Raw genomic sequence first — 17,351 nt, forward strand, 5'->3', positions numbered from 1 at the left:
AAGAGGAGGCTGTGGGGTCATCCAGGAGGGAGGGATGGTGGCTGGACAAGGCGGGCAGCCCGGGAGCCGGGAGGAGTGGGTAGACTCGCTGACATTGGTCATGCGGGGCCCCAGCCCTGGGAAGGAACAAGGATGACTCCTGGGGGCTGACTGGCGGTGCCTCTCCTGAGATGGGGACCCCAACCATAGGTCACAATGCTGACTCCCCAACCCCGCGTGGAATGCCACCTCGCCTGGACCCACGAGGGTGAAACCAAGGCTGTGTTGCCCACTGAGGTTCATCCATCATTCAGCTCCTCCAGGGGGTGGGACTGCAGGGCAGGGTGGGAAAGGGAGGGTCCCGGCAGGGTGGGCCAGGGTGGGCACAGCACAGAAGTGATTTAAGAGCCAAGCACTTGTCAGTACACACTTGTGTTTGGGAACAGAGCAGGACGCAGGATGCAAGACCCTGGTCATCGCCAAGGTGAGCGGGGGCAGGGGTGTGAGGGGTCTGAGCTGATCCTGTGGCCGAGGCTGCAGAGTGCAGATCTGGGCAGCCAGAGCAGGGCTGGGCCTGTGCGGGAGGCTTCCCGTCCTGCAGAGAGGGGAGAACTTAGGGGCATTTGGGAAATGAAAAATCATGCAACTGGGCAGAGCGTCTCATGCCTGTGATCCCAGCTCTTTGGGAGGCCAAGTTGAGAGGATCACTTGAGCCCAGGACTCTGAAACCAGCTGGGCCAACACAGTGAGACCCGTCTTTACCAAAAATACAAAAGTTACCCGGGGGTGGTGGTGCACACCTGTGGTCCCAGCTACTCGGGAGACTGAGGCGGGGGGATTGCTTGAGCCCAGGAGGTGGAGGCTGCCTTGAGCCGTGATCACATCACTGCACTCCAGCCTGGGTGACAGAGTGAGATCCCCACTCCAAGAAAAAGAAAGAAGGAAAGATATTAAACCATGCAGTTGAGTGGAGCAGATGACTGGGCAGGTGCCTGCACCCCTGCAAGTGTCAGGGTCCCTATAGCCCTTGGATGGGAGGGGAAGGGGCAGCGGGGGAGGGCTGAGCAGGCCTGAAGCAGCCCTGTCTGCTCCCAGGTGAGACGCCTAGGCTGCCTGCCTTCCCTTCTGTGGGGTCCCTAATAATACAGGAGCTGTTATCATGCCCATTTCCTAGATGTGGATCCTGAGGCCCAGAGAGGTGCAAGGTCTGGTCCGGATACCAGGCTGCCATCTGCGGTGCCGCCCCAGCCCACCCTGCCTGGGCTCCTGGCCTCGGGCAGGGGACGGGGTCCCTAGGCGGGGCCGGGGGCTCCCTGGGGGCTTCTCTGACCTGTTTCCCTCCCGCCCCCAGGCCCTTCCCTGGCCCCGGACCCTCCAAGGAGACAGCGGCAGGAGCGCACGGTCTACACTCAAAGCCAGCAGGAAGTGCTAGAAAGTTACTTTCAGAACGACCAGTACCCGAACTATGACAAGCGACTGAATCTGGCGAAGGCACTCGGCCTCAAGGAGCACCAACTGCAGGTCTGACTCCCAGCCCCACCCCGCCCGCCCCAGTCACTCCAAGGAGCCTCTTCATCTCTCACTCACCGGGGCCTGGCCCGCCCGACCACCTCCTGCCCTGCCACGCAAGGGGTCCCGCCAGTGTAGACCCGGGCTGCATCGAGTCCTGTTCCAACTCTCCGCCAACCCAAACCCGCCCACAGGATCGGCCCAAGCTGTGCCCCACGAGGTCTCCCGGTGCCCAGACCTCAGGCCCCCCTGAGAACCCGCGGTCCCTCCCCTCGAACCCTCCCTGGCCCCCCGGGCTCCCGGGCAGCAGGCCCCGCTCCTCCCCTCCCACCCCACCCTTCACCCCTCCCACCCCACCCTCCTCCCCCTCTTTTCCGCTCCCTCTCCCCTCCCTTCTCCAGGCCTGGGAGCCGGGGTGGGGGGGGTCCCTCTTATGGTGGGCGCGGGGTGGGGGTGAACACAGGGAGAGGCTTGAGGCCGGCCCCGCCCCCAAGCGGCTCACCCGACCGCGCGAGCCCCTCCTTCACACCTGCTCCCTGTCCCCTCTGCCCCCAGGTGTGGTTCAAGAATCGCCGCGCCAAACTAGCTCGGGAGCGACGGCTCCAGCAGCAGCCGCAGCGCGTCCCTGGGCGGAGAGGCCGAGGAGCCCGCGCTGCACCCCTAGTCCCTGCAGCCTTCGCCTCCGTCCCTGGGGGTCCTGAGTTCCTGCAGGGCCGGGGTTCCTGGATCTCCCCTCAGCCAGGCCCCTGGGGAGTCCTCCCAGCAGCAGAACCCACGATCTACAGCCTCCACCGGACCTGGGGTGGCCCTGGGTGTGGAGCCCAGGGGGGCCTCCCGGCTGCCCAGGGTCCAGGCCCTGGCCCAATCCCAGCTCCTATCCCAGGCCCAGCCCAGATCCCAGGCCCTATCCCAGGCCCAGCCCAGATCCCAGGCCCAATGTCAGGTCCACTCTCAGGCTCAATGTTAGATCCAGGCTCGAGCCAAGGTTCATTCCCCGCCCCCATCTCAGGCCCAGGCCCAATCCCAGATCCAGTCCTAGGCCGAGCCCTGATGCCAGGTCCAGAATCACTCCCAGCCCCAGCCCCAGGCGCCGCGTGGCCTCAGAGCCCCAATGCCTCCAACTTGTTGCCAGAAACCCAGTTATTCCCTGACTTCACGGAGCTGCTCCCGCCCATGGACCTGTTCGAGGAATCCTCACTCTTTACCTCGACATCTCAGTACGAAGAGAAGGATGGCTCCGTGGACGAAAATCACTCAGTCCTTGGGTCATTACTGGATTTATAGGGGGCCTGTGCCTGCAAAGTTCTTCAGATCCCAGAGGGCCTGGAGCGGCTGGTCTACACTGCTGGTGACTTTCTGCAGTGAATGCACCACCCTTTACCCACCCGGCTGCAGGCGGACATTTGCTGTCTTCACTGTGCAGCCATCACAGGTGGCCTGTGGAGGTGCCTGCCCCTCATTTGAATTGAGCCTGAGCATTTCTCTGCTGGGATTGGAGTCACTGCTCACTGGGATGTTTGGCATTAGTGGATGCCACTTGAGAGCTTTGTAAAGGGCTTTTCCCAGTGCTTCTGATGGTCAGCATCTTCCCCAACACTGAGGATTGTGAGACTTTTTAAATGTTTGTTGATCCAGTGACTTGTGGCTTTGCTGTGGTTGTAATATCCATTTCCCTGATGATTGAGAGATTGAGAAATTCTCATATGGGCATTAGGCATTTTCAAATAGTGACTATTTTTAGTTTTTTTAAAAAATTTTTTTCTTATTTTTATTAAATAGTGACTATTCATGGTCTTTTGGGCCCATTTTTTGTAGTTGATTTCATATAAGTATTTTTTTGAGTCAGAGCCTTGCTTTGCTGCCCAGGCTGTAGTGCAGTGGCATGATCTTGGCTCACTGCAACCTCTGCTTCCTAGGTTCAAGTGATTCTCAGCCTCCTGAGTAGCTGGGACTACAGGTGCCAGCCACTATGCCTGGCTAATTGTTGTATTTTTAGTAAAGATGGGGTTTCACCATGTTGGCCAGGCTGGCCTTGAACTCCTGACCTTCAAGTGTTCCACCTGCCTCAGCCTCCCAAAGTGCTGAGATTAGAGGCATGAGCCACTGCACCCAGCCACGATGTTTTAACATAAAATTCCATTGGGAGTTAATATTCTGCGAGGATCTCCTATTCTGTGGCTTGTCTTCTTGCTTTTGTTAAGTAGATCACTGTGTGTAGCATTCAAAACATTCATCAGCAGATTGATACTTTAGTGGAAGAAAAAATCCAATTTAAAAATTAGACTTGATGGACAACAACTGTTATAAAAGTTTCTTTTTTCTTTTTTTTTTTGAGACGGAGTCTCACTCTGTCGCCGGGGCTGGAGTACAGTGGCCGGATCTCAGCTCACTGCAAGCTCCGCCTCCCGGGTTTACATCATTTTCCTGCCTCAGCCTCCCGAGTAGCTGGGACTACAGCCCCCGCCACCTCGCCCGGCTAGTTTTTTGTATTTTTTTAGTAGAGACGGGGTTTCACTGTGTTAGCCAGGATGGTCTCGATCTCTTGGCCTCGTGATCCGCCCGTCTCGGCCTCTATTTTTTCTTGAGACAGGGTCTCACTCTGTCATCCATGCTGGAGTGCAGTGGTGCCATCTTGGCTCACTGCAACCTCTGCTTCCCAGGTTCAAGTGATTCTCCTACTTCAGCCTCCTGACTAGCTGGAACTACAGGTGTGGTCCACCACACTCGGCTAATTTTTGTATTTTTTATGGAGACAAGGTTTCTCCATGTTGCCCAGACTTGAGCTTTCAAGTTTCTTCAAGAAAATTGTTGGAATTTTAATTGCAATGACATGAAATTTATAAATGTTTTTGGGAGAAATTGAAGTTTTTACAAAGTCTAGTCGACTTAGTACTTATTTATATTCATTCAATTGGTGTTTTACAAAGGTTCTTCATGAAATGTTATTGTTATTATTATTTTTCTGACAGAGTCTCACTCTGTTGCTCAGGCTGGAGTGCAGTGGTGCAGTCTTGGCTCACTGCAAAGTACCTCCTGGGTTCAAGTGATTCTCTTGCCTTGGCTTCCTGAGTAGCTGGGATTACAGGCGCACGCCACCATGTCCAGCTAGTTTTTGTATTTTTAGTAGAGATGGGGTTTCACCATGTTGGCCAGGCTGGTCTCAAACTGCTGACCTCAGGTGATCAACCCCCCTTGGCCTCCCAAAGTGCTGAGATTACAGGCGTGAGCCACTGCGCCTGGCTGAAATATGATTATTTAATCACAGAGCTCTTGCATGCATCTTTCTGTAGATTTATTTCTTGTACTTCATTGTTATTATTGTCTGATATTTCACATGGTATTTTAAATTTCTTATTTTTAAAAAATATATTTGTCTTGTACATAGGATTCAGTTGATCTGTTTATTTTGTTTCCGGGAACCTAGCTCAATTCTTCTGAACTCTCATAACTTATCTGAACATTGTAAATTTGAAAATGAACATAGTTCATGATGCTAAGCCGACGAGCGCCCCCTCCTCGGCACTCCACACCCCTCTCCGCGTCTCACTTCCTCTGCCGCCCCCTGGTGGCCGTCCTGGCCCTGGGTTTCCCCACAGCGGATTCTCTGACCCTGTCCTGGTCCGGTTTAGCAAATGCTCTAATCCTCTTAGGCCAGGCCAGCCTCAGCAGAGCAGAGAGAGAATTAGATCAGATGTGGGGGGAAGGGAGGACGGCTGTGCGTGTGTGCCGGGGACAGACTCCCAGGATGTAATGAAAGCTCCTCCTTATCTAGCCGACCCTGGTAGTAAAATAAACATAAAAACACGGAAACTTCACACCAGTCAGACTCTGACAGTGTGGGAAGAGTAGGGAGGAATCTAATCCATCTATTGTAGGTGAGGGAGTTCCTGTGGACATTCTGGCGGCATGGCGGGGAGAGGTGGTCCAGTCTGACTGTAGATTCAGAATCACATCCTGGGCCTGGGGGAGGGGGATGGTGGTGCTTCAGGGCCCTGCAGGCATATCAGTGAATGGAAAATGGATTAGTTTATTAATGAATGAAGAACTCCTGACCTCAGGTGATCCACCTGCCTCGGCTTCCCAAAGTGCTGGGATTACGGGCGTGAGCCATCACGCCGGGCCATGGATTAGTTGTTAATGAATGAAGATTGAGTTTGCATATGCCCTGATTCGCTGAATAGAAAGTGAATGGATTAAGTAGAACAGAATTCCTGTCTTTTTAATGTCCTCAATTCTTCTTGTTTTTGGAGACAGGGTCTCAATCTGTCACCCAGGTTGGAGTGCAGTTGTGCAATCTCGGCTCACTGCCACCTCCGCCTCCCGGGATCAGGCAATTTTCCTGCCTCAGCCTCCCTAGCTGTGACCACAGGCACCAGTCACCACGCCCAGCTAATTTTTGTATTTTTAGTAGAGATGGGGTTTTACTATGTTGGCCCGGCCGGTCTCAAACTCCTGACCTCAGAAGATCCACCCACCTTGGCCTCCCAAAGTGTTGGAATCACAGGCATGAGTCACCGTGCCCAGCCTCAATTCTTATTTTTGGAGACAGGGTTTTGCTCTGTCACCCGGGCTGGAGTGCAGTGGTGCGATCTCAGTTCACTGCAACTTCTGCCTCCCGGGTTCATGAGATTCTCCCACCTCAGCCTCCTGAGTAGCTGGGACTACAGGTGCATGCCACTGCGCCTGGCTAATTTTTTTTTTTGTAAAGACAGGGTTTCTCCATGTTGCCCAGGCTGGTCTCAAACTCCTGAAATCAGGCAATCCTCCAGCCCATGTCTCCCAAAGTGCTGGGACTACAGGCAGGAGCCACCACTCCTGGCTATATCTTCTCCATTCAATTTCCCTCCTTTTTCACCCAAGCAATGCCAGCCCCCTTCACTCCCTCCCGAATCTGAAAATGCCTAGGGAGTTTTACCATCTCCTAGGAAGCTCTCCTGCGTCTCTTCATCATCCCAGGCTGTGTTCTGGGCATCCCCAAGGGAAACATCTGAACTTCTCACTGGGCCAAGGAAGAAGGGACGAGGTGACTTTCAGAACGCAGGCCTTGGAAATTCCCCATGTCTGTCTTGGCAACAGCAAGAATTTCTCTTTGTTTTCCTGCCTGTAGCCAAAAAGCGTAACATGAAAGGATTCAGGGTACATATGAGAACAGGTCATTGTACCTTCGACAAATGGGTCAAGTTCAAGCTTAATACCGTCCTGCATGCTCCGGGATGGAGATGGAGACAGTGCAGGTTGAAATGTCTTTGTCTTGTAAGGATCGGAGAGAGGGGGGCCATCGTGGTTTTTTCTTTTTTCCTTTTTTTTTTTGAGAGGGAGTCTCACTCTGTCTCCCAGGCTGGAGTGCAGTGGAGCGATCTTGGCTCACTGCAACCTCTGCTTCCCGGGTTCAAGTGATTCCCCTGCCTCAGCCTCCTGGGTAGCTGGGATTACAGGTGCCTGCCACCACCAAACCCAGCTAATTTTTTTTTTTTTTTTTTTGAGACGGAGTCTCGCTGTGTCGCCTAGGCTAGAGTGCAGTGGTGCGATCTCGGCTGGCTGCAACCTCCGCCTCCTGGGTTTACGCCATTCTCCTGTCTCAGCCTCCTGAGTAGCTGGGACTACAGGCGCCCGCCACCACGCTTGGCTAATTTTTTGTATTTTTAGTAGAGATGGGGTTTCACCGTGTTAGCCAGGATGGTCTTGATCTCTTGACCTCATGGTCGGCCTGCCTCGGCTTCCCAAAGTGCTGAGATTACAGGCGTGAGCCACCGCACTCGACATTTTTGTATATTTTGTAGAGATGAGGTTTCACTGTTTTCCAGGCTGGTTTTGAACTCCTGATCTCATGTGATCCTCCAGCCTCAGCCTCCGAAAGTGCTGGGATTACAAAGTGCATGAGCCACCGTGCCTGGCCAAAACCTCTTGCTTTAACACCCAACTTCATCCTAGGTCCCTGGATCTAGTTTCTGATTTTCTTTTTTTTTTTTTTTCTTTTTTTTTTTTTTTTGAGATGGAGTTTTGCTCTTTTTGTCCAGGCTGGAGTGCAATGGCGCAGTCTAGGCTCACTGCAACCTCCACCTCCCGGGTTCAAACGATTCTCCTGCCTCAGCCTCCCGAGTAGCTTGGATTACGGGTGCCCACCACCACGCCCAGCTAATTTTTTTTTGTAATTTTAGTAGAGACAGAGTTTTACCATGTTGGCCAGACTGGTCTCAAACTCCTGACCTCAGGTGATTGCCCGCCTCAGCCTCCCAAAGTACTGGGATTACAGTCGTGAGCCACCGCACTCGGCCTGATTTTCTTTCTTTCTTTCCTTTTTTTTTTTTTTTGAGACGGGATCTCACCCTGTCACCCAGGTTGGCGTGCAGTGGTGATTTCCTTCCTTCCTTCCTTCCTTCCTTCCTTCCTTCCTTCCTTCCTTCCTTCCTTCCTTCCTTCCTCCCTCCCTCCCTCCCTCCCTTCCTTCCTTCCTTTCTCTTTCTTTTGAGACAGGATCTCACCCTATCACCCAGGTTGGCGTGCAGTGGTGATTTTCTTTCTTTCTTTCTTTCCCTTCCTTCCTTCCTTCCTTCCCTCCGTCCCTCCCTCCCTCCTTCCTTCCTTCCCTCCATCCCTCCCTCCCTCCTTCCTTCCTTCCCTCCGTCCCTCCCTCCCTCCTTCCTTCCTTCCCTCCGTCCCTCCCTCCCTCCTTCCTTCCTTCCCTCCGTCCCTCCCTCCCTCCTTCCTTCCATCCTTCCTTCCTTCCTTCCTTCCTTCCTTCCTTCCTTCTTTCTTTCTTTCTTTCAAGACAGGGTCTCACTCTGTCACCCGGGCTGGCGTGCAGCAGTGTGATTACAGCTCACTGTAACCCTGAACTCTCAGGCTCAAGCAGTCTTCCCACCCCAGCCTCCCTAGTGGCTGTGCCTACAGCCATGTGCCACCAAGCCAGGCTAATTTTTAATTTTTTTTCCTGCAGAGATAGGGTCTTGCTATGTTGTCTGGGCTGGTCTCGACCTCCTGGGCTCAAGCAATCCTCCCATCTAGCTTCCTAAAGCACTGGGATTATAGGTTTGAGCCACGGCGTCTGGCTTGCCCCATCTCTTAAAAAAAAAAAAAAAATAATAATAGTGAGGTTGTTGGGATGGGGCACCAGTATGTTTTAAAGCTTTGAGGCAATTCCAATGTGCAAAACTTGAGTACTGCTGTTCTCGGTCAAATCCCTGCCGTGGAGTAGACAAAATCCTGGGAGATGATGCATAACCGTCATTACTAAGAAGACACCAAAGCCAGATTGGTGGCTCATGCCTGTAATCCCAGCACTTTGGGAGGCCAAGGTGGGCGGATCACCTAAGTTGAGGAGTTTGAGACCAGCCTGGCCAACATGGTGAAACCTCCTCTCTACTAAAAATACAAAAATTAGCCAGGTGTGGTGGTGCACACCTGTAATCCCAGCTACTCGGGAGGCTGAGGCAGGAGAATCACTTGAACCGGGGAGGTGGAGGCTGCAGTGAGCCAAGATTGTGCCACTGCACTCCAGCCTGAGTGACAGAGTAAGACTCTGTTTCAAAAAAAAAAAATAATAATAATAATAAACCTTTATTTTACTAAAAGAAAAGTCAAAATTGCCTTATCTGATTGTCCCTTTCACAGAAATCCACCTAGATAAAAATCAAGTGCCACAAAGAGAAAGATGTGAATGGTCATTATTTTATTTTATTTATTTATTTATTTTTGAGCCGGAGTTTCGCTCTTGTTGCCCAGGCTGGAGTGCAATGGCTTGATCTTGGCTCAAGATCAAGATCAACCCGAGAGGCGGAGGCTGCAGTGGGTTATGATCACACCACTGCACTCCAGCCTGAGCAACAAAGCAAGACTCTGTCTCAAAAAAAAAAAAAAAAAAAAAAGTATATTTTCTAGCTGTTTGGCTTTAGCTTAAATTACACAAGTGGAAAGAAATATAATGTTGCCTCTGTGTCTTTTCCATGTTTTTCTCCTACTTGAATGTGCGGTGTCTCTCCCCCATCCCACCTGGAGGTCTCCTGTGTGGAAGGAACCAGCTGGTCTAGGTGGTTCCAGGGGACACCCCAGGACCAAGCTCTGGCATGATCCACCCGCCTCAGGCATGAGCCACCGGGCCTGGCCTGTGAATGGTCATTATTTTATATCAAATGAATACAGTAGCCACCAGTAAATTCATTAGTTAAAAAGGTTTTCAGCTAGGCATGGTGGCTCACGCCTGTAATCCCGCACTTTGGGAGGTTGAGATGGGCGGATCACGAGGTCAGGAGATCGAAACCAGCCTGGCTAACACGGTGAAACCCTGTCTCTACTAAAAATACAAAAAATTAGCTGGGCATGGTGGCGGGCGCCTGTAGTCCCAGCTGCTTGAGAGGCGGAGGCAGGAGAGTTGCTTAAATCCAGGAGGCAGAGGTTGCAGTGAACCGAGATTGCACCACTGCAGTCCAGCCTGGGTGACAGAGTGAGACTCTGTCTCAAAAAAAAAAAAAAAGGATTTTCAAGGCCAAGTGAGGTGGCTCACGCTTTCTAATCCCAGCACTTTGGGAAGCCGAGGTGGAAGGATGGATTGAACCCAGAAGTTTGAGACTGGCCTGGGCAACATAGTGAGAGCCTGTCTTTACAAAAAATTGAAACATTAGCGAGGTGTGATGGCACCACCTGTGGTCCCAGCTACTCGGAAGGCTGAGGCGGGAGGATCCCTTGAGCCTGGGAGGTCGAAGCTGCAGTGAGCTGTGGTGGTATCACCACATTCCAGCCTGGATGACACAGCAAGACCCTGTCTCAAAAAAATTTCTTTCCCAAACTCCCATTTTAACAGACTGTTTCTGCCAGGTGCAGTGGTTCACGCCTGTAATCACAACACTTTTGGAGGCCAAGGTGGGTGGATCACTTGAGGTCAGGGCTTTAAGACCAACCTGGCTAACATGATGAAACCCCATCTCTACTAAAAATACAAAAATTAGCCTGGCATGGTGGCTGGCGTCTGTAGTTCCGGCTACTCGGGAGGCTGAGACAGGAGGATCACTTGAATCCGGGAGGTGGAGGTTGCGATGAGCCGAGATTGTGCCACTGCACTCCAGCTCGGGCGACAGAGCAAGACTCCATCTCAAAAAAATAAACCCCAAAATAACAAAAAACCCCAGACTGCTTCCCTGTAATTCTTCTAAAGAAAATGCCTGACAGGAAATAACTTAAGGATATTGTGGGTTTTTATTGTTGTTACTTCGAGATGCAGTTGTGTCCCTAGAGACACAGTGGGGTCAGATCAGAGATGGGGTTCATTCAGGGGCACCCCCAGAACTGGGAGAGTCCTAGGCTTCCACTTACCTGTTGTGATGCTCCATGGCCACCAGGGGACAACAGTACATCACTGTTCCAGCCCAGGGAGTGGCCAGCCAGAGCTTGGCCCTGGGGTGTCCCCAGGAGCCACCTAGACCAGCTGGTTCCTTGCACACAGGAGACCTCCAGGTGGGATGGGGGAGAGACACCCCACATTCAAGTAGGAGAAAAGCATGGATAAGACACAGAGGCAACATTATATTTCTTTCCACTTGTGTAATGTAAGCTAAAGCCAAACAGCTAGAAAATATAATCCTTTTTTTTTTTTTTTTTTTTTTGAGACAGAGTCTTGCTTTGTTGCCCAGGCTGGAGTGCAGTGGTGTGATCATAACCCACTGCAGCCTCCGCCTCCCAGGTTCAAGCGATTCTCCTGCTTCAGCCTCCTGAGTAGCTGGGATTACAGGTGCCCACCACCACGTCTGGCTAATTTTTGTATTTTTAGTAGAGACGGGGTTTCACCATGTTGGCCAGGCTGACCTCTAACCCCTGACCTCGAGTGATCTGCCCACGGCCTCCCAAAGTGCCCGGTTTACAGGTGTGAGCCACCGCACCTGGCCTTATGTAAGTTTTAAAAGCCTCCATAAACACCATTTTTTTGTATATGGTGTAACAACACAGAGTAAGAGGATAAAATTAGATTGAAATTGCCCTCCTTAAGGTTAGAGTAATAATAAATTGTGGAGATACATGTGACGAAAATAAATGGAACCTTAAGTGCTTCTGTAATTTTATTTCTTATTTTTATTACTAATTTTTGCTCTAAAATCTGTCACTGTAGCTATTTATTTTTATTAAAAAATGTTTAGACATCCTTTTAGGTAGTACGTACATTATTCCTGTAGCATTCTGTAAGTTGGAAATATTGCAAGCATTTAAAAAAGTCTGGGATGCCGTGACTCAGCTCACTGCAACCTCTGCATCCCTGGGCTTTGAACCCTGGTTCTCTGAACCCTGGTCGGCTTTTTTTTTTTGACACAGACTCACACTGTGTCACCCAGGCTGGAGTGCAGTGGTACGATCTTGGCTCATTGCAACGTCCGCCTCTTGAGTTCAAGCGATTCTCCTGCCTCAGCCTCCTGAGTAGCTGGGACGACAGGCACGTACCACCACACCCAGCTAATTTTTATATTTTTAGTAGAGATGAGATTTCATCATGTTGGCCAGGATGGTCTTGCTCTCCTGACCTCGTGATCATCCCCCAACCCCCCGACCTCCCAAAGTGCTGGGATTACAGGCGTGAGCCACCGCACCCGGCGGGAAGCCTGGTAACTTTTAACAAGGAAGGGATCAGAGATGCAGAGGTTTGATATTTAAGGCTTCAGGATAAAATAATAAGTCTTATGCAATGACCCCCAGTTGGGTACAGGTACAAGGACAGGAGAACCAACGTCATTCTCCATATAAGATCCAGAGTGTTTTGGACGCTATTCCCAGGGGAACAGCTCTCGAGGAAGATCTGTCATCTTCTCCTGGAACAGTTTATCAAACGCTTCAGCCTGGGCCACTGTGAGGTGATTTTTCCAGTCCCCAGATATGCCTGGAAACATGAAGCAGAAACTCAGGTCACATCACACATCTCCTTGGTCCGTTCCCACCAGGCACCTGACATGGACACTGTCGATAACACAGCAGAATGGCCGATGGTTCATGGTGGGCCTTTGTCCTGCCTGGCCACATAGTCGTTCACCTAGCTGGAAACGATTTCCTACCTTCTCCTCTCTCCCATCCATCCTGTGTACAATTCCTCAGCAATAATGCCAGTATATCATCTGGCATGTCCAGAGTCGAGTCACGTCTCACCACCTCTGTTTCTACCACATTGACCTAAGCCAACATCATTTTTCACCTGGATTATTGCAGTACACTTATAACTGGTCTCTGCTCTTTTTCTTTTTTTTTTGGTGGAGACAGAGTCTTCTTTTTCCCCCAGGCTAGAGTGCAGTAGCTCCATCTCCGCTCCCTGCAACCTCTGCCTCCTGAGTTCAAGCATTCTCGTGCCTCAGCCTCCTGAAAAGCTGGGATTACAGGCACCTGCCACTATACCCGGCTAATTTTTGTACTTTTAGTAGAGATGGGGTTTTGCCATGTTGGCCAGGCTGGTCTCGAACTCCTGACCTCAGGTGATCTGCCTGCCTCGGCCTCCCAAAGTGCTGGGATCACAGATGTGAGCCACTGTGCCCAGCCTGGTCTCTGCTTTTGATCGTTCTTTTTCATAAGTTAGTCTCCGCATGGCAGCCCTCATGATCCCAGATCATGTCACTTCTCTGCTCAGATTCTCCAAGGACTCTCGGTTTCACTCAAGTACAAGTGCTGAAGGCGCTTACAGGGCTCCAGGTGATCCAGCCCCTGTGGCTTCTCTGAGCTCATCCCCTAAAACTACCCTCTCCATCACTCTACTCACACGGGGACTTCTGATTCCGCCTCAAACATGACAGGCATCCCCATTCCTCAGAGAATTGGTGTCCCACGCTCCTTCTCCTTGGAATGCTGCTGTCTCAGATTGGCCCATGACTTGCCTATTTGCCTCTTTCAAGTCTTTGTTCCAATTCAAGTTTCTCAGCGAGGTTCTCTCTCACCACCCAGTTTAGAGGTCACTCCCCATCCTTGCTGTCTTTCACCTCATAACACATATCATGTAGGACAGGCTCTGCGTATTTTCTTTCTGTGGTGTATGCGTATGGCATGTATCCCTAATATAGATGAGTTATATGAAGTCTCAACATTTCACCATTTACTTTTTTCTTTTTTCTTTTTTTTTTTTGAGATGGCGTCTCGCTCTGTCGCCCAGGCAGGAGTATAGTGTTGTAATCTCGGCTCACTGCAAACTCTGCCTCCTGGCTTCAAGTGATTCTCATGTCTCAGCTCCCCCAAGTAGCTGGGACTGCAGGTGTGCGCCACCATGCATGGCTAATTTTTGTACTTTTAGTAGAGACAGAGTTTCACCATGTTGCCCAGGCTGGTCTCAAACTCCTGAGCTCAAGTGATCCACTCGCCTTGGTCTCTCAAAGTGCTGGGATTACAGGCGTGAGCCACCGTACCGACCAACGTTTACTTTTACAATTGCCCAAGACTCTGGGTCATTTGAAGGATTTAATTCTTTTCTTCCGTGGAGCACTGTCCCAGATATATTAGAACTGTAGGATTTTGGAAAAATTGATTCTTTTTTTTTTGAGCCGGAGTTTCACTCTTGTTGCCCAGGCTGGAGTGCAAATGGCATGATCTCGGCTCACTGCAACCTCCTTCTCCCAGGTTCAAGTGATTCTCCTGCCTCAGCCTCCTGAGTAGCTGGGATTACAGGTACCCACCACCACGCTTGGCTAATTTTTTGTATTTTTAGTAGAGACGGGGTTTCACCGTGTTAGCCAGGCTGGTCTCGAACTCCGGACCTCAGGTGATTCACCCACCGTGGCCTCCCAAAGTGCTGGGATTATAGGCATGAGTCACCGCACCTGGCCCTGGAAAAATGGATTCTTTCACCGCATGCAATAGACATTTCCATTCATCTTGGCACCTTACAGCGTCTGACAGCAAAGTCTCCCCTCTCTCCCTTTTCCGGATGAAGCCTTCCTTCACACATTTCTTTGTCCAGGACAGAGATCTCTACCCTAACTCATCAGTGGGGCAGTCGCACTGTGGCCATCCCCAACCCCGTCCTTGTCCTCATTTCTCAGGTGAATCACAGCTTGTAGATCTGGCAAGCGTTGCTCGTTTACCTGGTCACTGTTTGTAGAATGGATAATGCTCATGTCACATTCGGAGGAGAGAGAATCTGAATGACCTCACGTAAGTCAGATAACCTTCCCAGGCGGAACCAACTTTCCCTACGCGCCTACAGCCCACATCAGTACCACGAGAAGAGGCTCCCTGATGAAGCCATGGGACAAGTGTTCTGGGTGATGAGCAAATAAAGCTGACAAATTAGCCGAGCGCCGTGGCTCATGCCTGTAATCCCAGCACTTTGGGAGGCCCAGGAGGGTGGATCACAAGGTCAGGAGATCGAGACCAGCTTAGCTAAGATGGTGAAACCCCGTCTTTACTAAAGATACAAAAATTAGCTCAGCACGGTGGCATGTGCCTGTAGTCCCAGCTACTCAGGAGGCTGAGGCAGAAGAATCACTTGAACCCTGGAGGCGGAGGTTGCAGTGAGCTGAGATTGCACCACTGCACTCCAGCCTGGGCGACAGAGCAAGACTCCATCTCAGAAAAAAAAAAAAGAAGCACTCTTTCATCTCAACTGTTAGCGCCCAGTTGTGACCATAGGCATGTGTGCCATGTATTCTGGTATATTTGGAAACGAAAGGATTTTCTTTTACCTTTTCTCAGAAGTTGTGCTTTCTCCTCTACAAAATCAACACTCAGGAGGGAAAAATTGGACATCTTGTTTTCTTTCATGCTCTGAAAGGAGCTGTTCTTGAGAATTAAGTTCAGTTCTTCGGGTTCTAACGTCTTTCCCAGGAACTGACAGATCTTCTCTACAGTTCTTCTTGTGTCCTAAAAAAGAAAAATCAAGAGAGAGGATACGAAAGAGAAAAACAAGGCTGGGGGTGGTGGTTCATGCCTGTAATCCCAGCACTCCGGGAGGCTGAGGTGGGTGGATCTCTTGAGATCAGGAGTTCGAGACCAGCCTGGTCAACATGGTGAAACCCCGTCTCTACTAAAAATACAAAAATTAGCAGGGCATGGTGGTGGGTGCCTGTAATCCCAGCTACTCGGGAGGCTGGGGGAGGAGAGTTGCTTGAACCCAGGAGGTGGAGGCTGCAGTGAGCTGAGGTCATGCCATTGCATTACAACCTGGTGATAGAGTGAGATCTTGTCCAAAAAAAAAAAAAAAAAAAAAAAAAAGTAAGATGAGAAGGAGGGGACTGCAGAATGAGGAGGAGGAGGAGGAAGAGAGGAACAACATGCAGACGTCAGAATGGATTGAGTTGAATGCAATTAGGAGAAAGAAAGAAAAAAAGGTAAAGAAGAGAGGGCATGAAGTATGTAAAAGACGCAAGGATGGGTTGGGCGCCGTGGCTCCTGTCTGTAATTCCAGCACTTTGGGAGGCTGAGGCAGGCGGATCACTTGAGTCCGGGAGATTTAGACCCACCTGGGCAATATAGTGAGACTCTGTCTCTACAAAAAATACAAAAATTAGCTAGGCATGATGGCGCACACCTGTGGTCTCCAGCTACTTGGGAGGCTGAGGTGAGTGGATCACCTGAACCCAGGAAGTTGAGGTTGCAGTGAGCTGTGATTGCACCACTGTACTCCAGCCTGGGCAGTGGAGTGAGACCCTGTCTTGAAAACAAAACAAAACAAAACCAACCGGAAAACCACAAAAGATGCAAGGATCATTGTGGATTTTCCTGTGTGGTAGAGCTTAGGACAACTTAACAATAAAACACAGAGCCTCGGGTTTCTTAAGAGACGTTTAGAGAGGCTTCTAGACAGTAATCAGGGTTAGCAAGGAGAGGTTCAGGGAGAATCTGACAGAGACTTAAGGGCTTAGATTTCAAATCCCAGCTGCGCTGTCAGATAGTACTGTTTCCCGTAACTAGCTTTTGAATAACACACAGAGTTTTACAATATCTTCTTATATTTCATCTCAGTAATTGGACTAGGTTCATGAACCTAGGAGATTAAGATAATAGATTTTTATTTGTAAGATTTTATTTATGTATTTATTTAGAGACAAGATATCACTCTGTCGCCCAGGCTGGAGCGCAGTGGCGTGATCTCAGCTCACTGCAACCTCCACCTCCCAGGCTCAAGCAATTCTCCTGTCTCAACCTCCTGAGTAGCTGGGGTTACAGGCGTGCACCACCACTCCCTGCTAATTTATGTATTTTTAGTAGAGAGGGGGTTTCACCATGTTGGCCAAGCTGGGCTCCAATTTCTGAGCTCAGGTGATCTGCCCGCCTCAGCCTCCCAAAGTGATGGGATTATGGGCGTGAACCACTGCACCGCACCTGACCAACAAAATGGATTATTGTAACCAGAAGGACTTTATTTGAATCGTAGGCCTTACTCTTAGAATCCATAATGCTTTGTTTTCTTTATTTCATAAACCTTGGTTATCTAATAAGAAGACATATAACTGTGGAAATAACTAAAATAAGTTCATTGTGTGATCTGAAAGGAAAATCCCAGGAAGGTATGGGATCATGTATCTGAGGTAGCCAACCAAACTTGTTACAAAGGGCTTCATAATAGAAATGAAATTTATTCCAGCTTGGCCAACGTGGTGAAACCCCATCTGTACCAAAGACACAAAAATTAGCCAGATGGTGTGGTGCATGCCTGTAATCCCAGCCACTTGGGAGGCTGAGGCATGAGAATCACTTGAACCCGAGAGGCGGAGATTGCAACGAACTGAGATTGCGCTGCTGCACTCCAGCCTGGGTGACAGAGCACGACTCTGTGTAAAAAAAAAAAAAAGGCCGGGCGCGGTGGCTCAAGCCTGTAATCCCAGCACTTTGGGAGGCCGAGACGGGCGGATCACGAGGTCAGGAGATCGAGACCATCCTGGCTAACATGGTGAAACCCCGTCTCTACTAAAAAT

The 17,351-nt window shown here is 50.4% G+C and overlaps 2 protein-coding genes across 2 annotated transcripts in view; one reads left to right on the forward strand and one right to left on the reverse strand.

Annotated features, from left to right (window-relative positions):
• Positions 1 to 433: 433 nt before the first annotated feature.
• On the forward strand, positions 434 to 2,784 carry LOC112612709 (tetra-peptide repeat homeobox protein 1-like). Its single transcript, XM_025367555.1, has 3 exons — positions 434 to 463; positions 1,331 to 1,500; positions 2,044 to 2,784. The coding sequence occupies exons 1-3, from the start codon at positions 439 to 441 to the stop codon at positions 2,770 to 2,772; spliced, it is 924 nt and encodes a 307-aa protein (XP_025223340.1). The 5' UTR covers positions 434 to 438; the 3' UTR covers positions 2,773 to 2,784.
• A 9,316-nt stretch (positions 2,785 to 12,100) lies between these two features.
• The window catches only part of SULT2A1 (sulfotransferase family 2A member 1), a 14,303-nt gene continuing 9,052 nt past the window's right edge, over positions 12,101 to 17,351 (reverse strand). Inside the window, exons 5-6 of the mRNA XM_025365864.1 lie at positions 15,120 to 15,297; positions 12,101 to 12,343 (exon numbers count right to left, since the gene is read on the reverse strand). Of these exons, the coding sequence (XP_025221649.1) occupies positions 12,231 to 12,343; positions 15,120 to 15,297 (291 nt within the window). The 3' untranslated portion in view covers positions 12,101 to 12,230. The remainder of the gene's footprint in view (positions 12,344 to 15,119; positions 15,298 to 17,351) is intronic.

Source organism: Theropithecus gelada, chromosome 19, assembly GCF_003255815.1.
Source record: "Theropithecus gelada isolate Dixy chromosome 19, Tgel_1.0, whole genome shotgun sequence".
Lineage (NCBI taxonomy): Eukaryota > Metazoa > Chordata > Mammalia > Primates > Cercopithecidae > Theropithecus > Theropithecus gelada.

Bases quoted from the DNA above. Each gene is read 5' to 3' on its own strand.
- LOC112612709 (XM_025367555.1), top strand. From the start codon at position 439: ATGCAAGACCCTGGTCATCGCCAAG. The intron at 464-1,330 runs GTGAGCGGGGGC...TCCCGCCCCCAG, and splicing joins AGACCCTGGTCATCGCCAAG to GCCCTTCCCTGGCCCCGGAC. The intron at 1,501-2,043 runs GTCTGACTCCCA...CTCTGCCCCCAG, and splicing joins TCAAGGAGCACCAACTGCAG to GTGTGGTTCAAGAATCGCCG.